At 38.6% G+C, this 26,960-nt stretch overlaps 1 protein-coding gene across 2 annotated transcripts in view; it reads right to left on the reverse strand.

Moving 5' to 3' along the window:
* Nucleotides 1-26,960, reverse strand: part of BMPR2 (bone morphogenetic protein receptor type 2) — a 112,330-nt gene that overhangs the window by 35,276 nt on the left and 50,094 nt on the right. For both annotated transcript variants that reach the window (XM_075153468.1, XM_075153469.1), the window contains exons 2-3: nucleotides 20,672-20,845; nucleotides 19,236-19,415 (exon numbers count right to left, since the gene is read on the reverse strand). In XM_075153468.1, coding sequence (XP_075009569.1) covers nucleotides 19,236-19,415; nucleotides 20,672-20,845 — 354 coding nt within the window. The remainder of the gene's footprint in view (nucleotides 1-19,235; nucleotides 19,416-20,671; nucleotides 20,846-26,960) is intronic.

Raw genomic sequence — 26,960 nt, forward strand, 5'->3', positions numbered from 1 at the left:
AAATCCCTAGTTTCTAGTCTATTGGCTTAGATGAAGCAGAAGATTTGCACTTAGTTCCAATCATTCCATTATTTGAAGAAAAGATTTAAACAGTCACCAATATATTTCCACTTCGCACTTAGCATCATCATACTTGACTGATTTTAACTTTTTATATAAAAAATCTTATATACTCATTGTCATGAAGTGTCCTTTATGACGCATCTTTTCATGTTTTTCTCCACATCATGAGAGCTAAAATTTTAATTCATTTTTCATGTAATCACATCGCTGTATGGAACCTGGACTGTAAGAAAGCACCAGACTCTTATGAGACCCGCAGTAACATCACGACCTGGCAACAATGCATCACAGATCCCGTCTGCCTCCTCAGAGAATGCCTCAAAACATCATACAGCTTGGGCTGTAAAATTTATTTTCCATAACATGCTCCAGAGGAATCCTGCTACAGTTAGAAGTCAGTCATTCGTGGTGGCAGAGTTTCAGTGGGCAGATCTCTCTTTGAAAATCTGCGTCAGAAAACGCAGTTTGGATTTGAGCTTTCTGGGCCCTGTCTTGAAGAGGAGGGCTCCCTCGCTGCCCCTGAGGCCAGGCGGTCTGAGGGGTGGAATCCCTGCCGGAGCCTCCGTCCTCCTCTGGGGTACCGGCTGCTACCAAGCACCTGATCCGGAGCCAGGCTGTGGGTATCAGATTCGCCTTTTTTGTTTGTTTTGAAAACTGAAGGCTGCACTGATACATGAAACTTAAAAATTAAGCACGTGTGGTTAATTTCTTTGGCAGAGAAGTGGGTTATGCAATCCCTAACGGCTCCTTCTTTGATGACTACATACAGAGAGGTGAATTAGCAGCTTGTCACGTTTGTACAGAAGTAATTCCTGAGCTGGTAAAAACCCAACACAACTTCTCTTTCTGCCTTTTCTTCTGTGAGTTCAGGCATCTTCAGTGTAATTTCTAACACTACTGAATAGACCCTTATAATCATGATGTATGTAAAATGAACAGCAATTCAAAAACAAAATCAAATTTAGATTATCTTTCTGAAGTTCCCTATATACCGATAAATACTTGGTTATTACAGAGATAAAAGAAATACCTTGCTTCTACAGGCAAACTGCATTTGAGTACACCTCAAACTTGCCTTTAAGCTTAATTTGGACACTTAACCACATATTGGGGACATCTTCTATATCGAAATAAAACAGTCAGAAAAATGTTTTTTAATAAAAAGGCTGAAAAAAACTTTTACATTATCCCCTTATATTGATCTTGGACCAACGGGACTTCCTCCTTATCAAACCAAACAGTAACACTGGCTATAACATAATGGTACTCTTCCAGCCTCTGTAAAAACACTGGATCAAAAAATGTGTGTGCTGCAATGGAAAAGAATGAGTACTTCAGAAAGCCTCTTTAAAGCTATTTTAAGTTATTTTAAATCCTACATGCTCAATAGCTAAATATTTCATGTTTGTAATGTTCCCAAGCACTAAAAATAGAGCCCAAAAAATGACATCAAAACACTAAAATGCCTATTTTTATATGGGTGAGTAAACAAACAAAACACCCCCAAATCCCCAAATATTTCAGAAAAGGCAGCTCTGATCCCGCGTGCCTGCGTTTTTCACGTCTTCGAGAGCTACCGAAGCCCAGGAATGCTATGTACCAATCAGTCGTGCTCCCCTCACTCCTCCAAAGCCACGTCCCCCCCTTGCCAGCAATTTCCTCAGCGGGAAGGCTGAGCCAAGCCCAAGCAGCGCGGGGCGGCCAGGCCTGTCCAAGCAGGCGCTCGCTGCGTGCACCCCGGAGGAGCGTCGGAGCGGCGGGTGTCTCTGTTTACGGTCGGCGGAGCCAGCCGCGGAGCAGAGGCGCGATGCTGCTTCCGCCTGCCGCCAGCTCTGCGTTCCCCGCTCCTGCGCTTCTGTGCGGGCAGGTACACGGAGGATTAATGTCCTTTCAATAAAGCTGCACACCTCTGACTGATGTTCAGGAATATTTTTTTCTTGTCAACATTAGCAACAGGCAATGAAATATGAACTGATTTAACAGACATGATTGTACGGGGTGTTTATCCCACAATCATTTCCCTAAACATGTCACGAAATCTGAATTATGGCACATAATAAATATTGGGCAACTAACCTGTTCAAGTAAAAACCCAAGATCAATACAAACAGATAGGGTGAGAATGAGTTCTGACAAAACCTTTCCTTACAGTTCTGGTTTATGTCCTAGTACTTCAGATTTAATGTCCTAAATCAGCTTAATACTGTAATCCTCAAGTGTAATCCTCAAGTGTAGCAAATATTTTAGTACTAAAACTTAGCTCTTCCTACTTTCTTTAATTCAAGAACATTTTTCTATATTTTCCGTACAACTCAGTATAGCACACATTCTTGTATCTAAAAGGTTTTGTAATTTTAAATTTGAAGGCATGTGCTACAGAGCTATAAGTTAAACCTGCCCTAATTTTAGAAACATTCATGGTTAAAGACTGTGTTTGTCTGGCTAATGCCAATTCAAACAACACCCATGGTATTCCAAAAGGTATGCATATGCTCCAGCTCTTCCTATCATGGTTTAGAAGGACAAAGTCTAACATGAAGGTACATGTCCCATTTTCCCATTAATCCTCCCTCATACTCTCCTCTTTTTCCCAGTCATCTTCTCTGCATGGCCACATCATTTCTAACTTTCACCAGATTCTCTTTTTAGGACTTCAAAAATATTTTTAAAGTCTTTTGTAACTTCAAGACAACAATAATTGTTACATTTCCCCACCCTCTAACATTGCACTCGTTGGTCTTACCAGGCATTTCCCAGATGAAATTATTGTTAGAAGGAACGGAGCGATGAAGCAGAAAGTGGGAAGTCAGGGCCAGCCAAAAATCCCCCTCCTATCTTGCTCCAGGGTCCCCGAGGAACGCAGTGAATAGTATCTTCTTTTCCTTGAGATCTTAGGCACTCTCATTCAGTCAGCATCAGTGCCTCTCTCTCTCACTCCCATTCCTCGTTCAGCTCCCACCCAGCACAGCACCATCACTGCAGACACTTGCCCTCCCTCTGCTGCAATCCCCTGTGTCCATGGCAATGAGCGGAGGAGGCCAGCGGAGCAGCTGAACCTCTCCTGGTTCCTGCTGAAAGCCGTCTCTCCTCCCCAGCTGAGGCCTTAGCAAGGGCTATTTTCCTCTATCCCTATCCTTGCTTAAATGGAGATTCAGCTGGCTTCTGGGCAGGAAGAACCTCCTTCTCAAGGTACTTCACAGATATGAGATGCAGCTACTTGGCAACATCCTTCTGCAGAAGGAAATTCAGGACAGAAAAGGCTACGGAAACCTGACAAGCCCAACAGAGCAGTCTGGAGGAGACAGAGGCATGGCCAGCACTCAGCGGGGCGGAAGCTCACACAGGGAGAACAGCCCGGCGAGGAGAAAGGCTTTAACCTCAGGAGGACCCCAGCAAGATCAATAGCCTCCACTGACATGCAGCTTCTGTTTCCAAGGCATCAGCTGGAATGACCTTCTTCAAACAGATATCTGCATCTTGTATCAGGGCACACGAGTGCATATGTTAGATATGTGCAAATGCATTTTTTTTCCCTAAAGGAAAGAAAAATTTTCCAGAATTTGAAATATAAAGCAAGGAGAAACTCAGGTTCTGTTTCTGGCCCTGATATAGAATAGCCTGATCTTAGGTAGGTTACTTTGTTTCTTTGTGCTTTATGTTAGCCGGTTATATAATGGGAAAAACAGTACCTTCCCTAACTTCAAAGGTTATTCTGATTATTTTAAAATAACAGGAAGATGAAAAAGGCAATAAGGATAAATAGCGATCCCTAGTTTGCACTTATGCAAAATCCTTCTACAGATCTAAGTACTTGATTTCAGATGGAGTACAGACATCGTTTGATGTTCCTTTCTCGCAGCACAAGTGCCAGCTCAAGCATCCCCTGCCTCCTACTCCCAGGTGCCTGTTCCAGCCCAGCGGTGCCCTGACAGCTGTGCTGTACAACTGCGGTTATGCTGAGCAGGGAACCGGGTACGAAAGCCAACGGGGGAAACCATGGGAGGGGAGGAAGGACGATATCTAAGGCAACACCCCTGCCAAAACAAATACACATCAATCAAGTACGAAGGCTGGAATCAAAGCTATCAATTCGTGTTACACCGTGGGTATATGAGAAACACAGCTGACTTCACTTGTATAATGTTCTGTCTGCCCTACAGTAACAAACTTGTTTGAAACCAGGAATAAATATTTCAACACAAATCTGAATAGGTCACGGGGAGACATTTCATAATCCTATAGAACTGATTTGCTAATGATGTTGGAATCCGCATGATTGCTAGATTAATTTCACAGATTGAATAAAACGTTTACATATTGAATGATACAGCTTCTGTAACTGTTCTATTTTAAACATATTTTCAATGTAATTAAAAATTTTCTTAAACCAATCCCTGAAGTTGTCACAGCCCTGAGTATTGGTTTCAGCTGTTTTAATGACACTGCACAATTAAGCTGTAAGACTGAGATTGATATCTTCACAACACACTTATTTACACAAACACTGTAGAAATTAGAATCGCAAAAGCAGCCTTTTAAAAAATGAATACAAAAAAGGCTTCTGCCAATCTGATTTACTTAAATCCTGAGTGTACCACGAAATCCTGTTAAATGAATGGCAAAAACCCCAAGTCCCATTAAACAAACAGAAACCTTTTTTGTTAAAACAAAATAAAATTAAACCTGGGACTGACTCCTTCCTGACAGGTGTTCCTGCTTTAACACTGGCAGTCATAGCCAAAGTTTTCAAATGACTCTTCTGGTTCCCAACTGGACACCATCAAAGCATTTCTAGATTTCAGCGAAGACACTGTGAAACTTGCCCACTTTCAATACATACTTGTTTGGTCACCCAAAATTTAAGACACTCCCAATCACTAGCCTTTTGAATTTTTTTGCCCATCATTCTCACGCTACTCTTAAAAGAAATCAGATTTAGGAATATGCGATTCTATAAGCTGCATTAAATTGAAAATGCAGAACCAGGACAAAAATGAGGATTTATGATTGCCAACTGAAAGGGAAGACTTCAATCAACTTTACACTTTCAGCCTGCACTATGGTTTGGTGGTTGGGTTTTTTGTTTGTTTTCCTTGCTTATCCCTTCTAACAATTCCCAGGTAATCACATCAGTTACGCCTCTGAGCAGGTACTGTCATATTATTGTTTTAGACAAGAGTTCTGTTTCCCAGTCTATCCTTTCAAAAAGGAAATCCAAGTGTTCTATGATTTCTATGATGCTTACAAAATACACTTTCTATTTTTCTTCCTAAACTTCCCATTGCTGTAAGATTTCAAATCCAGGGAAGGTCTGTCAGGAGCCCAGTTCACCGCAATAATGTAGCAAGTTGTCAAGTACTTGAGCACATTTCTACCATACGATTAAAATATAGCTACATTACAGCTGTAAGCCGATATTCAAACTTCAAAAGGCATTTGCAAGTACATATCTGCTTCTCCAGAGGAAAAAAATAAATTGCAGCTAACAGCACCTACCTGGTAACTATTTCACTTTATAATAATCTAGAATGAATGGAAAAGCCTGCCTTCCAATCTCATTTCAAGGGCTCCATCATAACACAGGCCAGCATCGTGCCAATAGCACTTTTGGGAATCAGACACTGCTACTGATATAACCCATTACGACGATTACAAATACATTAACGCAGTGAAGAAATTCATTACATGCTTCTGGCATCACTGTGGCACTGAACATGCTAGGCTATTCTTCAGGTCCTGCTTAAGCAGAAACTGTAAATGACTAGAAGTGATCATTTCAATTCTTATACAGGCTGCTAGAAAAATCTCCAAATTTACCAGTTTATGCTCACCTACCAACTCACTCATAAGTTAGCATGTAAATGTGCAGGCATAAAATGAACATGTCTTTAATGAACATTTAGGTGACATACGATCTCAGCTAATTAAATATTTAGCTGCACTCCCCCATACTATAGGAAACTTCTGTTCTACAGCAAACATAACATGGTGAGCACACAGACAGACTCTTACTAAATGCAGGACTGTGCTCACCTCCACTCCCTGCTCTGTGTAGTCTACTCTATTATAATAGTAGTCTACTAGATTATAATACTACACACTAGCTCAGTGGAGGATCAAGTTCAGCAGAGTTGGGAGAAGCTATTCAGACTGCTATCTTCGGTACATTACTTCACTTGGTCTATTCTGGAATATTCAGAGAAATTAAGGATTCACAATTTATGAGTTTTCCCCATTAGCAAAATTTAATTATTTAATTATTATTGTCTTCATAACAGATATCTAACACCCCAAGACTATTATGAAAACTTTCTCTCCACAGTAGAGCTTGATGTTTTCTGTTTTAATTAAAATAATAATAATTTTTTTTAAAAATCCCATTTAACTGATCTGTATAAAAACAGGAAAAATGTTAGCATACCTGAACTATACAGTTGAAATCTCAAATTACTTTAAAACCTTTCCCTTCATGCACTCTCTCCTACTGCCATTACGCACTAACTGTTCTCTTAGTGCTGGACAGAAGTCTCCTATTTAACCCTCCGAAGCTGAGCAGGGTTAGCCCCCATCTTCCTCCGTACTCTCTCATGGCGAGTGTGCCTGTACAAGCACTGTTTGCAAGAGCTGCGAGGCCTGTGGACAGCATCCCTCCCAGAGCTCCTGGCACAGCGCTCAGGAGATGTGTAATGCTTTTGGTTTACAGTCTATATTTATTTCACCCACACACATTTTTAGTTTGCTCCGAAGATGCTATGAATGGCTCCGCAGCTGGGAGTGTCTAACGCAGTTGGGTACAGTGCTCCGCTCACCCAAACCTACGTGTGGTGACGGACACTTCCCAGCTTCTGCACAGCTAACAAGTGCACGATTGATCTGCTGATGAAGGCAGAGAAGATCAAGTTACTCTTCAGGGTCATTAAAAAACTTTTTCAAAAGGGTTATTAAAAAACTTTCTCAAAAACCAGTTTAAATATTTTCTATATGTTCGTCTATCACTGACTTCTGGTGGTTTTCCGTGCTTTATTTCACAATAAGTTTTCACCAAGTTTTCTCTGCTTTCCCATAGCATTGCGGAGCAGCAGTGCCTGGACCTGCATTCAAAGGAAGAACATTGCTAAGTGTAATTCACTGTGGCTCAGTTAGGATCATCCATTTTGCCTTAGCCACTGCAATTATACCCTCAGAGAACAGAAATGGAGGAAAACAGAACAGCAGTTAGAATATAACCAATTTGTATTTGCTGCAGTTTAGATGTCTACCTTTCAGAAGTTCATGTTGGTGTGAATGTGGGTATTTTCTCCACCCTTGGGGGTTATTTTGCCTGGTTTTTGCTTGTTTTGTTTTGTTGGTTTGTTTTTGTTTGTTTGTTTGTTTGGGGTTTTTTGGTTTTTGGGGGGTTTTTTGGTTTTTTTTTGGGGGGGTGTCTTTTGGGGGCTTTTTTGTGTGTGTGTTGTTTTGTTTTTGTTTTGTTTTTTTTTTTAAACAGTAAAACCTCCCACGTCAAAGGGACATATATATAAAAACTGTACTTGTGTTTTATAACTTTTGTACTAATTCACTGCCATTTAAAGTTCTATTTCTGCATCCCACATCACTACTTTTAGAGTAAGTTAATGCTGTAATGGGAGAAACAGAACTATGACCAAGCAACATTGATCTTAGTGGCTCCATATAGATGGTCCAGCTGTCTAGAGCACGTATCAGCCATGCATTCCTTCAGATACATGCATCCAGTTTGTGAACAGAGCAACAGACAGGGCTCTGAACCATCACTCAAAGATAAATGGAAATATTTTGATTTGGCATAGGGAAAAAAGATCACTTTCACTGCTACAGCTCCAACACTCGTATTTCCTGTTCAAGTGATACAAAAGTGAGCAGTGCTTTTATACAGGATGCAAGGATACTTTACCCTTGCTCAAAGTATATATAGTTTTGAAATCAATATGAATGCCTGGAACAAGGAATTTTTTGCTAGTCTAAGAAAATATTTACAGGCCTGCAAGCAGTTTCTAAATAAGCCTCATGTCACCAGTCTAAAGGAAGGCAAAAATCCAGGCCAAAGTCGAAAGCTGTCTAATGTCATCCACAGATACTTCAGAAACTTTTGGTAAATAATTGGCCTAATGCCAAGAAACATATATGCAATATTTTGTAGGCTCAAATTTTAAAATAAATGCATAAAACTAGTGCTGAAACACTGAATCCACCTCACTGGAAACTTCAAAGGAATTTAAAAGAACTGGATCACAAAATCCTATTCAGTCTCAATGCAACTTGGTACCGAATGCCTTAGAAAAAGAAGTCCTTCCTCAGACCTCTCAGAAAATGTAAAATCTCTCTTTTTACTCTAAAATGAGAAAAAAAAAGCTAAGGCACAAGAAAAAAAGTTAAGGCAATAGAAAGTCTTCACACTTCCCTCTTCTAATATCTTTCCTTGCCCTTACAGATTGAATTTCTAACTTCTCCCCTTTAGACATATCTGTATAGCAAATGTTCTTCCATGAATCAATTTTGTATGAAAGTATACTATACAAATTAACTGAAATAAGGTAAAACTTGTATAAGTTAGATTTTAAGACTAATTAATATATTGAGTTCTTTCAAATTATCAGATATGTTACAGAATAAATATCATAGTATACCAAAATAAAACATTGATAATCAAAACAGACTTCTGAGAACGAAATGTATGGACTGTCTACATAAATCTGATGATGTTCAGTATTTAGAAAGATCCATACCTATTCTGATATCGAAAGCATAGAAGCTAAAAAAAAAAAAAAAATTCTGCAGATTTCTAACAGCTGACATTAAAAGTCAGATTTCCTATCACAAATTCAGTCCTAATGAGAACTGCAACAAGGGAAAGTCTCTGTCACACACAAAAATAGACACCACACTCGTCTTCCAACTCCAATGCTTAGGTATTAGTGACCATAGCAACACAGCACTGTTCATTTTATTTATGAAATACAGAACAGCGGAAATAATAATAATGAATGGTACACATCCACAACAGCTATTTCAATATATAAGGAAGGAACATTCCCAAACCCACCATGGAAAGAGAACAAAACTGGGAAGAGTAACACCACAAAAACTTCAAGCTAGAATGCAAGGACACAAAGAAAGACTCAGTACGGCTATACAGAAGTAGTTATGGATTGAGGAACTCCACTCTTTGTATTTCATGTAAGTCTCCTTATAACATTTTCAGGAATTCTCCTTACCCTAATCTGCCCTATTAACAACAGTAAGCTTTCTTGGTTATATAACCAATGCAAATGTAAATAGACTTTTGGTATCAACTTCAATCTCTGTTCGCTTGAAGGCCTTTCAATAGTACAATTACATTCATGGGACTCTTCATCAAGATTTTAGTGAATATACTGTCATCATCTCCTGTTTGGACAGCAACAATAGAAGTTATTTGGTCCTGAAAGCGACAGCTTTGAAAAAACCTGCAATTGGTGTATAATCAGGAGTAACATGACCAGGAGCACACAGACGTGATGCTTTCCTGTCTGCATTGGTTCGCCTGGATGCTCTATGAATTTTTTGTTTTTCAAGCACGTGGTTTCTGCTAGCCAGAAAGCCAGAAGATCATCTCAGATCTCTGCGACTTCAAAACAGCCCTGACAGCTCAGTTCTCCAAAAATAATGAAGACATCTGTAGCCAGGATGACACATGTCAGGAGCTAGATGCCCAGTTACGAAACTTCACATTCAGAATTACAGAATTAGTCACAGGTTCACAATTCAAACACCTGAGGCACTTACCCAAATTTGCCATTCACTTTACTAATAAAAAGGATGTAAGCCTTTCTTTGTAAGGAAAACAAATTTGAAACTCTGATCCCCAGTATCCATCCACACGCAGAGATTTTGCCTGATACGGTGGAGAAAAAGAGACAAACTATAGAAGTACAGCTCCTAACCTTTTTTATACTCCCAACAGAAGACGCTCTAACAGCACAGTTGTGAAAGCAATAAAAAGAAATCAAATCACATAAAGAACAACCATATAGTGCATATATACAAAGATAAGCACAGACAGTCCTGAGTTCACGCTTTGACTGCAGCACCTCAAGCCAGCCCCGACCCAGCAGCCGGGCCGGCACGGTGCTGCCCCACAGCTTTTGCTCCCTGGCTTGGGGGGAACGCGGCGCTCTCTGCCCACAGCCTGCTCTGCTCCAGCCTCTGCAGGAGCCGCCTGACATCTGACTGACATAATTCCAGCTGTTTTAAACACTTCGTCTAAAAGTAATTCAAGTGTTCTTAGAAACAACTTATCACATTGTTAAAAACCAAGCGCTTTATTTACCTACAGCTCCTAAGATTGATCCAGATTGAAATATCATTAGTGTTTTACCTCCAGATAGTGTCCTTTCTGAAGATGCGCTGTATGCTATATCATAAAAAAAGGAGCCAGAAATCAATGTTAAGTAATGTATTGGATTTTCAGGATCACAATATTTTCCAGATAAAGAAAAAAATTTTACCGACAAAGGCTCAAAAAGGAAGTGATTAATGACCAACTCTGAAGAGTCAACATCTTTTAATCATCTGTCTGGACTTTCAGTCTCCTCTGAGGAGGCCGAGTTCCATCGTGCTGAGCTGCGGATGCAACTCGGGTAAGACTGCAAATCAGCTGGGGGAACAGGGGTCTATTCTAAGTGTATGTCAATTGCCAAGAACCTAAAGCCTTCTTTCTAATTGTATCAGTTCCAAAATCAAGGGGGTAAAACGTATTGGACAAAACCACCGATATAGGATCAGATTTTTGTCAGCAAGCTTAGCATGTAGGACAGAAACAAGTGAGGCTTATTGAAAATGTCTAGTTAAGGAGCAAGAAAAGATGTGAAAGGTTTTCCATGATCTATTCTGCACAGATGGGCTTAATAGTACTGAACAGCCAATAACAGACCCAATATTTATAAGTGATCTTCTGTTTTGCGCTTAACAGTTCCAGTCCCAAGTCTGCCTCTTACTATGTCAGTAGTCTGTGGACAAAGACCCTTCTCACCATTACTGCACTGGGGACAGACAAAACCGGTGACGGGGTGGGGGTGGGAATTTATTAGTAGTAGCTGGCAGCACCCAGCAGCGCTTTATAACTGAACTTTGCGGAGTTCTTGTTCCTTTTAATCTTAACTCCATTCATTTCAACATTGTTAAAGACAACCAGAGTAGGTCCATACTAAAAATCAAATATGAGGAACGCTACTAGGGTAACATTGCAAGAGAAAGGGGATTATGAGGAGCAGCGTTCTCAGCAAGCCCTGCAGCTCCAGCCTGCCCAGGGAGATACAGCTGCAGCATTTTGAAGCTAATGCCCTCTGTCAGGAGCTGCAGCAGCAGAGAAGCCTGTGCACAGCCATTTCTGCCACTCCTGCTCACTGCAAGGAGCCTTTAGCATGACAAGACAGGGAGAGGGGGATATCAACAAAGGTGATGTGAAAATAAATGTTGTTTGAAAAAGCACAGAGACACAGACAAGTAGAACATCCGCAAAACGTAAATAGTGTTTTAATTTTGCTTGGTAATGACTGCAATGTACAGTACCTTGGCTAATTCAGTCAGCATACTTTGCTGAGGAGAGTTACCTAACCACATTCGCAAGTCTTCAAAAGAGAAATGCTTCCATGGTGGTGTAGTCTTAACTCACTCTGAAGTGTTAAGATTTACAGCACCCAGTCTTAAAATTTTTGGGATGGGTGGAATAGTTATTAGAAGCCTATTACTATTACTACATCAGAAAGCCTGTCGATCTAGAATGTCCCCAAAAAGCATACTGATATGTTAATCTGCCTTCCAGAGAGCTCCTACCTATTTCTCAAATTATCTGGGTTGTTAAACAGGAGTGTAGGATTTGTTTAGAATAATGTTAATATTGTGTACATTGTATAAATGTATTACATTGCCTATTGCAGCATCTGAATAAAGACATAGAAAGTATAGCATCCTTGTCTGTTTTCCATTTTTCCTTGACATGAGGCAAAACAAATCCTTATCTACTACCTTTTTTATTTACAGTCCAATTTACCACTAATGCGTTCTGAAAGAGTCCCATTCTTATGAGCCTTATCTACTTTTGCCTTGCATCTATAAAGCCCCAATGTGCATTGTCACAACAGGTATCTGCCATTGAATTTATTATACAACAATATGAAAGTCAGACAATACTCAGCATTCCCAGTAAATGGAAAAAATATACTTGCTATATTTGTATTACTCAAAGATATTTGCAGATCTTTAAACTCTTAGAAGGGCATAAAACATACTAACTATAAGCAACTAATTTCCAGCAGAGATGCAAATTAATGCCTCAAGAACTGCACATGATACAAGAACTGTGAATCACCTATTTACAGATACTAGTTGGCTTAAAATGTACGTTTTCACTATTATTGAAGGCAGCAAAAATCACTGATTGTATTTCAGAAAATAGATGTTTCCTTTAGCCATGCTAGACCTTAAATCGAATGAAATATTTGCTGTGTAGTACTAGAAATATGCAGGACACTTCAAAGATGACAAAGATGCAGATCAGACAATTATATCAAACGAATAAGCTAAAAGTTATGTTCACATCTATTTGAAGAATTGAGATCTCTAAGGACTCTAAAGTAAAATATTTTTAACCCTCTGAAACTAAGCACAGTTACAGCTCTAGCACTCACAAACACACTGTTGCAATGTCAAGATAAAGATAAAATCCCATCTTGCATCCAAAAAGCTCTTTTTTAGATTCCAACAGATTTTTAAAAGAACTTTGCAAAAGTCGTTGTTCTCAGACCTCCAGGTCAAAACACAGTACTGATTCCTGCTGGCACAGCTCTGCAGTTATCTTGTGCAGCTCTCCTATCAAGTGCGCTCCAGACAGCAGTTTCACAAAGCAATAGGGAATGTACTCATAAAAAACAGGGGTGTTTTTGGTAAAAATAATATTTGAAATGTTTCTCCTTTTTCAAATAAACATGTTTGTTCTTGTTTTATTTAACATGGTTTTTATCATTTTGTGGGTTTGGTGCATAACAGAAATTTTAAAGCATTTCCAAACATTCCAAAACATTTCAACCTCATTGCAAGTAAAACACTCCAATTTAATCTTCCTGATTACACGTTTCTGTAAGAGAAAAAATTTACATGTGCAGTTTTCTGTCTAAGTAGGCTTTGGCTTCACAGCTAACATTTCACATTCAGACTGCAATTGCACATCAAAGCTTTACTTTTAAATTCAGTAAAGATGCAAGTTTAATCTCAGGAGACTATGATGTCTTAGAAGTTAAAACATTAAGTGCTGCTACCAACAATCTTTAAGAGATTCTGCTTTTGATATATCCATTTCTAATGAGAATCACTGAACTGAAGTTACTCAACAAGCATTACCAGTTATCTTGCGCGACTTGCAAAACCTTCCACTGATTCTACAGAAACTAAGGCTTTCACTTGAATTTTTATATAACCTTCTATACTAATTGCTTTAATACTTTGCTCCCTGCAACAACTTTCACTTCTACTTTTTCTCCCCTACATTAATCCACAATACTATCACCTTTCCCTCAGTTGCAACAACACAAGAAATAGCCTTAATTAGCACACATTTCCAAAATGTTATCACTAAGTATTTGTAGCAATGTGCACCCTGTGTCACAACCCCCTCCGCAGTTAATTCATTTCCTGTAACCAAATAAACAGCAAAAAATAAATAATACAAGAATTTCTTTTAAACATGCAATTTCAGACAGAAAGGCAACTGAAGGTTCAAGAAAATACACATATGTCAATAGCTGGCCAAAAATCCAAAATATTTCATCATTATGTCAGTATCTTAAAGAATTATTCCCAAGAAAAACCCACTTATCGTTTTTCCCCTCTATTAACTGCTCCACATATAACCTCTTTTAAAAGAGATACATATTTAGAAATCTCCAGCACATTCATCTGTATCTCCTTCAGCAGTTCAGCATCTTCATTTTCTACAGTGCCCTAAAATAACTTCCTGGGAGGCACAGTATCGTCCTCTTGCACCAAATACTTAGCTATTTCAAAGTAAACTTTTTTTCCTAAGAGATATTAAGACCCTTAATTACTGTCTTAATATTTCCTCCCCTGCCTTATAACATAGTGAAGGTACATGAATGACATATAATGCCTTATCTCTTCAATGAAGGGAAGATGTGCTTGACTCACTCCCTATCATTTCAAGGGTACAAGTTTTAATCCTCAAGTGGATCAGTCCCTCCATCTTTCAAGACAGAAGATCTGCCACCCTGCAAAGGTTTGTAATTTCCCCTTTGCTATACATCCAAATCACCTGAAAAAAAAAATATAACGCAAGTAAGGGAAAATGCTTATTTACAGAGCGTTTTCTTAGATTAGGCAGATCAGAAATGAAAGACCAGCTCAAACAATGGCTACAAGCTTAGTTGATCAGGTACTGCCAGCAGAAGTAAATGCATTTTAATTATAAATTAATATTGGATGCTGCTCTCCAGAAAAAAACACTTCAAGATAATAACTGAGAGTGAGCAGGGTTACAACTTTCCAAAATTAGCCTGACATGATCTAATTCAACTTCAGTGGGAGTTAGATTGGGCCACGTGCCCACAGCAACATGAGTCTAACTGCTGCCTCTCAAAAGCAATAGTTAAATGAAAACCGCCTATTACTACCTTAATTAACCTGACCCAGTCACATACAGTAATGATGACTTTTTTTTTAATGGTAGCTTTCCTCAAAGTTTCCACAGAATTCTGTGAGCACTTAAAGACAGACTTTTATATACATTTTTTATATAGGTAGCAAGAAGGCTGGCAAAGAAAGGCCAGGATGATACACTGAAAAGATAAATCCATCTATCAGTGTTTTAGAATGAAGAAATACCAACTTCCTTCGCTGTATGAGGCAGTTTCTTTATTTCTTTCAAATCTCAGTGCTCTTATTTAATATAAGTTTCTAAATCCTCTAAAAATTGTAGCCGTCATTTGTTGCTATGAGGAGAAAACCCTACATCTTTTCAACAATAATATGTACCAGTAATGCTCCACTGTTGCTGCCAGGGATTTTGTCCATAAATCATGCAAATACATCACCTGTCATACAAAAATATATTCTTAACACTCAGTTGCTTTAAGATTAATTTATTTGCAGTGCCAGGAATGCAGCCTTGAGGAAAAAAAATAATTAAAAATGACTTTGTTGCCTTCATCTTGATGTTATTTTAACATGAATGTTTCATTACAGCAATATATCTATGACCATTGAGGGATATCATCTACCTCTTTAGCTACTTAAATTCTATTTAAATGGCCATTATGAACGATTGTAGAACTAATGAATTTGTCTTCAAAACAGTCTCAGAATTTAGGAAGCATTTTGTAAACATAAGAGGCAGATATTCAACAAGTCTCAAAATAAATATTGGACAAAGCCAATAGAGTAAACGCACATCTCAAAACATTTACCCAGGAAGCCATAGTTGGCCCTTTTTAGGTCGGGTTAAGGGGTATCTATACATACTGGCTGAAGTGAAGATGGAGGTTTTTTGGTCAATTTTTTGTGAAAATAGAAGATGGAAGAATAATTAATCTATCCATGAGTGATTTAGCGAAGCATAAGTAAGTATATTTTTCCCCAGAAGTGCAAGCTTAGGTTGAGGATGAGAGTTGGTTTTGAACTTCTGCATTTCAGTAGCTCCAAATTCCACAGGCAATTCTTCAGATCTGACATAAACACCATCTCCAACCTCTACTCCTGGCATCAGGAAACAACTATCTGAATCTTTGCATTTTTAATACCTCTAGACTGTGGGCTCTAGACTACACCCCATCCTACAGCATTTGCAAAATTCTAGCTGGAGGGACTAGCAACCAACAACTACTCAAATCTGCCTGGATTATCTTTAAGATAGAGAAGAATATTATGACTACTCAGATGTCTGATTGTTTTAAATTACCAGCTGCACATTAAGAAGCAGTAAGGATTAAATTTAAGTCTTCAAGAACCTGTTTGTCCTTAATTTTTTTTTTTTTTATAAAAGCTTTGTTACAAAATAGGATGGATTTCTTATATTTATGTCCTGATATGAACTAAAAAATAAAAAGGTATGCCATTCTACACAGATATGGTTGTGAGGTAAACATGTTTTGACATCCTAAAAGACAACGACATAAAAAATAAGTGTAATATTTAAGAGAAGAATTGCTGTATTGTATGACAACAATAATTTGTTATATCTAACATGTATTAAGATCTTAATTAACTTACTTTTAGTCTTCCTGAATCATTTATAGCCTAGCTACATCTTTCAATACACCACTGTTAATTGTCGTACAAAAAATTTCAACTAAAAGATAGTATAAAGTCATTTTTTTATTCCTCCATTATTTTTCTGGATGGATTTAGCTCAAAAGCCTAACAGTATTCTGCTGTTTCCACAGATCCTTCATATAGCTTCAAGGAAACATTCTTAAAAGAACACCTACAATTTTCCTTAATAATGAAGTTTTAAATTGACTAGGTTCATCAGTAGTGTTTTCAGGTTCTGTTAGTTTTTAAACTATGGCTGAATTTCCACTTGTTATTCCAGGAACTTTTTATTCTGGGTGATTTTACCGGAAATCAGCAGAAAAACATTCACAAATACTTAGTTAACTGTTGGCTGAATTCATCAGGCTTCACACAATTAACCATACACTAGTCACACTTGCTTTGAAATTTACAGGATCATAAATACAGTTCTAGGAGGCCACATACCTTACTTTCTGTCATTCAAGAACTATTCAACGTACAAGATTTTTAATGCCTTATCAAAAATATAGATGAAATAGTGCTCTTACAGTTCACACGCTATACTGAAATAACCTTCTGCAGAATACTTCCCATATGACTGCGACCTGTTCAATTTAATAATCTAAAAGGTATGGTAATATAGATTGCCATAACCCGTGCAGGTAAGCTTACTAATGTCCTTAAAGCATTCTGACAACTTTAATAGAAAGGCTGGAAGAGTGCCCAAGTACGGTATCTAGTAGGTAACTCAAAGCTTCCCAACAATTCCATAAAAATTGAACTTTGCCAAAGCAAGAATTCTGTCCTCAATGCCGAGGTGGCAAAACTAAATCTTACAGCACCAAAATGGGTTCTAGAAGGAGTCAAGAGGGCTGGGAAAGGGACCGCGGAGACTCCCGTGCCTGGAACGGGGGTCAGTAATCTTGCAGGGTTCTGTGCGCCGCAGCCTCCCTCTTTTTTCACCCATCCAGCTTCCCAGAACATCCTCTACCTCCACAGTGCTGCAGGTGTACGAGATTTACACTGCCAGGAGCAGACCCATCTCTGTCGGGTGCAGCAGTACTAGGGCTGTACAAGTAAAACACCAGAGTGGCAAACGAGGCCATCCTTGCTGCTGGAATGGCCAATCTCCACCTCTTAACCTAGTCAAAGCAGACAGACAACTGTGCTAGGCAGCAACCTACTTTGCTTATGCTTATGCCTAAAGCCAAATCTGCTTATTATGAAAATGGAAGGTGACACAATAACACAAAACAGTTTGAGTCAGTAGAAATGTACGCTGCAGCACTCAATTACAGCTGGGTGAATTAAGGACTGTGTTACAAATTTAATTCCCCCCCCACTACCCCCACTTTGCAAGTCAAGCTAGATCTTTCAGTATTAAAAATTCCACTTAAAAATTATTTGAAGATCTTATCACTCAACAACTGAATTAATTCAGCTCGTAATTTCTACCCTTGAAGAAGCACGAGCACAAGTCATTTTGTAGGAACCTTGTCTTCCTATTTTGGGGGGATAGAAAAGGACAAGGAATTACCTTTACATCTTTTTTCCCTCCTGTCTAAATCCCCTGCACAGCATTAACTCCAGTCACATTTGGGAAGCCCAACCAGATAACTAGTACCAGAGTCAAGTAGAGTCTGTTACGCACTGCACAGTGCTGAGCTCAGACACTGATTCCAAATGGTGATTGTTTACTGGTTCTACAAATAGTATTATCAGCCAAAAGGCACCATGTCGTATCAACTCTCTTTACCCATTTAGATGCACTTTCCCAGTAAAAGGTTGCTTTTTTTTTTAGCATGCCAGGCCTTCATTTTGACCAAAATTGCTTACAAAGACTCCATCCCACAGCTACTTTTGAAAGCATCAGTATCTTCACCATCTTAGAGTTTAAGTTAATTCAAATAACATCGTTCCTAAACACAAACTATTCTTTTTGCATTCTATAGCTGTAAATATTATCCAGTTAACGACATCTTCATTTCACAAAACATTTTTCATTGATAAAGAACTCTCGACATACAGAAACAGTTGTACCTCCATTTACATATCTGCCTCTCTTCAATTTCTCTCTCACAATTCTTATTTAGAAAAGGCTACCCAAATGTTTAGATTAGGCCACTAACTCAGCTTCTTTACAGGTTCTTAATTGTTGGAACCCAGCATAACAGTGTGTCTGCTAGTCATGATCTTGCTGCTTTAATAGGAGCTTAAGGGGTCTGATTTGGATCCATATGCTATGTTGATTTTATAATAAATAACTTAACAGATAATCTAATCTGGAAGAAAACTACATTGCTCAAACTAGTACTCTTTGAACATTATGCCAAAGTTAATCTCTACCAGAGATATGCAAAAGAAAGAAGTCAGATTTCAAAGCACTGTAAGAATGTTGGAGAGAATCTCAACAGCCTGATATAAGACTGGTTCTACCGCTCAAAGCTACCTGTGAACCATGACTGAATAGACAGGCCAGACCTTTTAAAGGTACCATAATGTTAATGAACTTACTGGCCTGTTTTCAATAGAAGTCTGAATCCTTCTGAATATCCCCACAGGCTTCTGAAGTTGGGCATCCAAATACCAAAGCACCCAAGATTAGAGACCATTTTGGAAAACGTAATCTGCATTTAGCAGTTGCCTATACAAACAATTCTCTTGTAAGCATTTAACTCGTTCTTTGCTGAGCACTGTGGAATATATAAATGTGATATATAAACTTCATACAGAAAAGCTCTGTTCTGTTTGCCATTTCTGTTGCATATAAATAGAAAGGTCACAGGTTTCGCAGTTTACAGTACCATGAAAGAAGGATCTTTCTCTACATTATTTAAACCATGAAATGACAGAGACGGAAATATCTGACTTACTGTAAGGTGTTGTATCAGTAGGGTCAGGAGGTGGAAAGTTTTCTGTGAAGTTGACATTACACAAGTCCGTACTACAGCAGCAGAAGCGATATGTTCCATTCTGAATCAAGGAAGGGGTGGTTGTAACTATACACTCCTCAAAGTGACACTCTTGTGGGTCTCCTATATGAGACCAGCAACCTGTAAAAAGAGGCGAATTAAAGAATTCTTTTTAAAGGAGGCATAAAATTAATTTAATTGCATGGACAATTAAACACACCTACTGAAATTCATACATTACCTAATTAAATGTTACAGAGTGGGGTGAAAACAGTTATCATAATTTCCTTGTCTGACTTCACTACCACCTTTTAAACCAAAAACTGAAGAATTTATTTCAGAATTTACCACAGCCAAGGAGAAGAAATATGGGCAGCGATGAAGGCCAACATCAGAGGTGTCCAGCTGTCAACCTCAATATGACAAAACCTGAATTCTTGAGGCTTCTAAGCAGAAGTATGCCATTCCCCATTTCTCTGATACCACAAACAATATTACCACCTTCTGGCCCACAGTCTAGATGAAATGGGACCTAGTCCCCCCTCCTTAGCGCTAGGCCACAAGACTGCATCTATAGTTTGGTGCTTCTTGCATAATTTCTAAAAATTCTGTCCTTCCTCATTATCAACGTCACTGGACTCTTCAACAGGATCACAACTTAATTCTTGGTTAATGCAGGCCCTTTCTCCCTGCAGCAACTGTTCCTTCCCAAGTATGGTCAATGGCAGTTAAATGTCGTTTATGCACAAATGCCTGGAAGGGAAAGAGGTGGTGTGGGGGCAGAGGTGAGCAATCAGGCTACTTCTTTCAGCAGATTACCAGTCCAAACATGAAACAACAACATTGAGTACAACTGCACAGGATGTTTGTAAATACCAGTTTTCATTCAGCCTTATACTATATTAACTTGTATCCAAGTAACCAGGAGCAGAGTCCCTGAGAATGGTAATCAAAACACATCTCAGGCAACTGCAAGACCCTTCACCCCTCCCTACCATCACTCTCCCCACAGAATAGCAGCGAATTAACAGCTAGTGACATGTGACAGTTTTGTGCTATAGCTGCAATTTCCTTTGTAAACAAACATCCAATCAATACGAATATACATTTTTACTTAATGAGACACTTATTTTTAAGTTTATCATTACATCAATACATATACTGAGATATATTCAAGAAAGCCGCCTTCCTCTGGACATCTTAAGTAACAAGCAATTTGAGTGTTTTTTCCTTCAACTGTGCATTGACCTCTTTGGTCTCTTCTAGAAGTCATTTATTTCAAACAAACTTTCTGTTCATATTTAAAATTGCTAAATGGGAAGTTTAAAATTATGCATTTGTAAAATGCACAAACAAAATGTCTAGCTTTGCAGCTGTTACACTGAAATGTTACATACCTTGTTTTACAAGATGTATGTCTCCTTCTCGTGTTTTTTCCCAAAGTCCATAGCAGGTACTACCTTTCATGCACAAAATTGTGCCATTCTCCTGGGAGATTCGGCTCTCACTGATTCCATGGTCCTGCTGATATGGGTCCTTAAATGCACACAGCCTCTCCTCACTCTGCGCAGCTTTAGACAAAGAAAGGAAAATATTTCTTGTCAGTGATTTTATGCATAGAATACTAACTTTAATAAAAGGATGTTTAAGGTCTTCTGGAAATCTACAGTCAAAACCATCCTGAATTAGACATATCCGTTCTTTAAAGAGTACTCCAACAGTCAGAAACAAAAGTGAGGTCTATCCTGAAGTTACTTTCATAAAGAGGACAAAAAAACCTCAGCAGATGTTTCAAAATGAATGTGCAAATGTTTGAAGTCCACAGGTGCAGAATAAAAATGTCATTGCATAGTCTGCATCATCTGCATCACTTGTCCTCAAGCATAAGGTACGCATCTGTTAGCTGGTTTCTTCAGCAACCGCATGCGGTACTTAATTGTTTCCAGATCCTAAACCAAGATGACCTTTTTCAGACTGCCATCCAACCCAGTGCCTACCTAATTCAGAGGGTTTTTTTCCACTCTCTTTCTATTGACCTATCTCTTTTTTCTACATGTTATCCAGCCGTTGCACTGACATTTACTTCTTTTTGCTCAGCAACCTATCAGTTTGGACTCTTTCACACAACTTCATTAATGACCACTTACAGAAATACTAATGGCAGAGTAAAACCCATACGATTGACCAGCAGTTCTGGGAAACATTGCCTGTGAACAGGAGCAACACTGCATGTAAAGTCTCCCTGTGGAATGTTCAGCAGGAACATTATAAAACATACAAAGAGAGCGCAAAAATAAATACCCATGATCACCTGAAAAATCTTTGGGTTTTTTTATTAAAACAAAACCAAAACCATCCACAAATTTTTACAAGAATATTTAATCAACAAACTTCAAAAATTTAATATCTTAAGAACTCATATGTTTTACCCATATGATTACTGCTTTTTTGTTTATATCATCTCAATGAAAGGACTCAACCATGTTGATATGCCTCTGTCATATTTTCTTTAGGAAGAGAAGAGTAAACGCATTCAAACAATAAATTCTTCAGAAAGGCATCAAGTCCAAGACAAATAAATCCTGCATTTGTAGTGAATATGATACTTAGAATATTTTCATTCTTCCCTTGAATGATTTTATAAAATGCATGGAAAGCTAGGTGTGCAATTACAAGGCACTATTATTCAGTAGTACAGCTCAGCAAACATCCAATCGCAGTAAGAATTTGTACTCAACAACTAGATTTCATCCAGTTCTTTAACTCCCACGAAAGCACTGGTAGCGAAAAGATGCAAGGTGGAATAGATTGGTCTATTGGGAAAACAGATTTTGAACTTAAAATAAAATTATAGCATATGTAATTGTCAGTGATTAAGCTATTAAAGGTACTGTATATGTATAAAATATCTCCTCACTGAGGATTTATTCATTTGATCATTCTGCAGCACTGGCTCCAAAGAAGCCGTGTTTCAGCAAGGCACACTTACTGCAAAAATGCTGTTTCATTGTGTCACCAGCACAGACGATTAGGTAATAGAAAGACAAACCAAGAGACTCAGATATGTGTCTCGCTTCTAAAGGCCATTACTATTCATTAAGGAGTCAAAATTCAAAATTCTCTTATGCTGAGACAACCATAAATAGCTGCACCATCCAGAAAAACAGTCTGTCAGTGACTCTCAGTTTATTCTGTGGCAGCAGTAATTAAAGTAGCCAACTTAGCTTATTTTTTACTGGTCTGGTAGGGTGTGTACGATCAGTTGAGTTGCATGTCAGCTCAGTGGCAGTAAAACTCTCAGCTGAGGAGACAGGAACTTCTTAAGCCACTGTAATTCAATCACTTGCAGCTCCACGTACTCCAATAACCTGGCTGGCAGTCCATGCTACTCACCCACCTCTCTGTACACTGGTCAGTGTACAATTAACACTTTACATCTGGAACTAGAGTTTTGAAGTGATAAATACATTTATTATAAAGCAGTGGCTTGATATTCAGAAACTCAGTTGCCTGAATTTCCTATCTAATTTTTTTTCTTTCTAAATGAGTAGAGTTAGTCGAGTTACTGAGGACAAAAAGGTCACACATTAACAGCTAGCATATGCTGCCTCAAGCAGTACTTGCCAGTCGCACGTAGTAGTTTTATTCTCAGGAACAGCTGAGTATGCCAGGCGTGAAGCATCTGTCCTGCATTCTCTCCTCCATGACATGGGACTGGCCAAGAAACAATGTGCGAAAGGACAGTACTCCACTGCCATAAGAGAACTGGAGCTGACTAACTTTTTGAAAATTGAAAGGAGAAAAAATTATCACGGAACTGTAATTTTCAAGAGAGAACGGGACAGAATTATACAGCCTTGTGAAATACGACGTATCTGCTCCTAGGGACACTACGAAGGTTTTAAAATCAGTTGCGTGTGATAACTGAGTGGGACTAAGGTCAGCTGAGATGTTGGTTGTTTACAGAATGCTCAAACTGCTGCAAGATAAGCCCTTTCATAATTTGCCTTTATTGTGAAAAATAAATTAAAAAGAACAGAATTTGTAAAACAGCCACACAGATTTAGTTTCCTTATCAAAAACCTGTGGTTAAAAAAAAAAAAAAAAGTAATTCCAGGAACATCCACTTTCATAATACCTCAATAGATTAAAAAAAAAAAAAAAATCTTTTAACCTCTGACCTAATGGAAGAAAAAGAAAAAAAAAACTTTTGTTTTTGCTTTCTATTCAGAAATATAGTTACATGTATCATGTCTGTGCTCAGACAGCTTTAATTGCCTACTTTTCTGGTCTCTTCACCTTTCTATAGGTCTCTTAGGATCAAGGTTGAGAGGCAAGAACATGCAGAAGATACTTAAAAAAAGAAAAGTTGTTAACTGTCGTGCTAGATGCTGTCCAACCATACACTACAGAAAATAACAGTGGCTATCAAAGGCTTTTCCGATTTAAAAAAATGTATTGCCCTGTAAGAATACCTGCAGAGGGGAGGAAGGGGCAAGCATGAGAAAGTACAGCACCCGCTGCTAGCAACCTGAGTGTCTATCTTTATCAGTTTTCTAGCAAACTAATAAAAATGCAAGTTAACTTGCCACAATTTAATGTCAGATGATCTCAGTGGGAAACTTTTCCAACAAAAAATAAAGGTTATTCACCCAATAACTAGAGTTTTCATGCTGATCACTGCACATTCCTGCTTCGATTATAACTTAGAGTAGTACAACCCCTGTGGGAGCAGTACCCACCGCAATACTCTGCTGACCCCTGCCCCTTCCCTGATGGCACGGAACATCTGGAGAACAGGGGACACATAACAAAAGCTACTTTATTTTTCTCTATGGCCTCTGTAGGTTCATTGTTGAAGCTGTAATGCCGAAGAAAATTGGGTAGGGCATTCAGATGTCCAGAAACCATCTCGAAGAACAACAGAATAGATGAGCCGCTGCAATTTCTTTGCATGATATCGGCACATTCCTGCCCTGGGAATTTGGCAATAAGGTTTCCTTCTTTCAGACAGTGGAAACTAGTCAGCTCTAAAAACATTTAGTATTGGAATACTTCTAAGTCGGCCTTGAAGGCAACCTCCAGCCTAGATGAGTATGCCTTAAACCTTCCCCAAAAGAAATGGAGATACTACTACAAAAACACATGGAAGTGCTGGGGTGCCTGTTCTAAACTTTGTCTATTTCAACAGAAATTTTACCCTTCGAGGTAAAATACTGTTGCTCACTTGGATTTACATGTATTCCTCATGGATGACCTTTTATGTCAGTTTTCAGTCATCATGGGAGCCAACATCTATGCATGGTGCATTGAGAGCTGAAACACATCTACCTCTCCCTTGGGAGCTCTGCACCTGCAATGTCAAAGGGCAGCCACTAATGCACTTTAGAGCAGCTTAGCTGGAAACAATTCCAAAGCTGCTTCTTCCAGAACTCCATCCTTGGAGATATTCAAAAGCCATCTGGAGATGGTCCTGGGCAACCGGCCCTAGGTGACCCTGCCTGAGCAGGGGCTTGGACAAGATGACCTCCAGAGGTCCCTTTCAACCGCAACTATGCTGTGATTCTTGCAGGTCACAGGTCTCAAGGTACTCAATGTGCAGCAACCAGACAGAAAAACAATATTCCTCAGCTGGGCTACCTGCTATTTTTTGTCTCCAAAGCATGTGAAATAGTAAGGTAAGACTAGAACTACTGGATTCTCTTGTTTGTCTTCAGTTCAAACAGATCCAAACCCAAGGAAATACCTTAATGTTAAGATCTTTATTAAACAACAAGGGCAATTAAAATAAACAATTTATTTATCCTATGAAGACTGAGGCTCTTAAACTAATCCATTTGATGTATCCAGTTCATTTGCTACCTATGTCAGAAAAATGAAGGGCAAAACTCCTGCAGACAGATGTGCTCACCAGGTATTAAAGACCCATCAACAGTTCACTGTGCAGCGCTCCTTTCCTCACAGATTTCAGACCCAAGATGCACGAGCAGTGCATCCTCAAATCGGCAAAATGCAGAAGCCATTTATAGATCAAGCTATACAGTATATCTGCCCAGACATGAAATGTTCCAGCACACAAACAAAACCAAGACCTAGCACCAAAGTAAGTGGCAGCACAGGTTTCACAGGACGTCTGCTGCATGGCTGAAGTCATCTTTCAGAGCGCTCCTCTTACTAAATGAAATCATATTGTTTCAACTCTTTTACAGGCCCTTTCAAGCTATCCATCTCATTACTCCTGCACAAGTTAAGCATCACAAAAATAAATGCAGTAAAATCATTAAAATTAATTTGGATTGCAGTTTCTCTATAAATGTGTAGTCTATAACAACTCTTTCATCGTTAGGTCTAAAGCGCAACAAACAAACAACTGCCAAAGATGCACGTATTCCCCCAAAGATTATAAATCAAATGAGCAACTTCTCTTTTTGGCGGGAGGGTGGAGGTGGACAGCTCTGGAGAGTTCACTGTACTTAAACACAATTACCTGATTAAATCAGTACGCAATATTTGTTATTTTACAAATATGGAAATTATGACTACAAGAAGGACAAAGTCACATTAAAGGCTACCTCCAAAACTGGAAAATATCTATTTATTATTTCCTTCACAATATATAAGAAGTAAGAGAAGGACTTTTGGTACTTTTATTATCTTTATAAGGTAAATTTCATAGTAAACTATATTTTTTCATCACGTAGAACTCTATACATTCAGGTCTTTTCTAATTCACCTTTAATGAAAGACTATGAGAGAGATTTTGAAACCAACAAATGGCAATTGAATGCTTACATATCATACACCACTGAAAAATTTGCTACTACAGACAACTGTAGTAGCAACAGATAGGCTGACACTGAAAAGGACAAAAGTAAAACCTGAACAACAAATCGTGAAGGATTTCTAATGAAATGCCTATTTTCCATTCCTCTTGAACTTGTGTACCGGACACAAGTCAAACTATGTCAAAATAATTCAATAAAAATAATAAAATGAACTCAAATTTCTGTTCTCTCATCCAGCAGATTTCCAACAAAGACAAGAAGGGAAGACACTATTCCCAGAAGTTCTACCAAGGGAAAAACCAGCGAAAGCAGGGCAAGCTCTTCACTTCCCTATCACAAACCAGAAAAAAACCCAAAATGAGTTCCGTTGCTCTCCAGCCCATTTTACACCTATATTTATATAGAAATACACTTTACTGTCCAGTTTCAAAAATATGCTTAAAACATGAGCAGCATTACAATTGAGTACGGGTGCTTCAAGAAGTAATCTAAGAAACATTAAATGTTCTTAGCTTTCCTGCTTGGCTGCCATTACTGGTGTGTCTGATCACCACACGCACATTAACAGATTTAACTTGAAGCAGATTGTGAAACCTTATTGTCATATTCCAAAAGGAGACTGGGGAAACAGACTACGTTAAATTACTTTCCTGAAATCATAAAGGAACTGGGAATTGCCCATAGTTTCCCAAGTCCGTCCTGTGGCTCACTCTTACTGCCGCAGTGCTCTGGGGGGCATGGAGTTCATCCCATGGCACTACACGGCCGCAAGAAAAACCACCAGGGCTTCAGGAATTTCCTTTTGGCATAAGGCTCAGGTTTTGATACGATTACAATCTTGGCGTTTATCGGTTCCACTGTCAACAAAAAAACTGAAAAAAGAAATTACTTTAGGAAAAAA

The sequence above is a fragment of the Calonectris borealis genome, chromosome 6 (genome assembly GCF_964195595.1).
Source record: "Calonectris borealis chromosome 6, bCalBor7.hap1.2, whole genome shotgun sequence".
Classification (NCBI taxonomy): domain Eukaryota; kingdom Metazoa; phylum Chordata; class Aves; order Procellariiformes; family Procellariidae; genus Calonectris; species Calonectris borealis.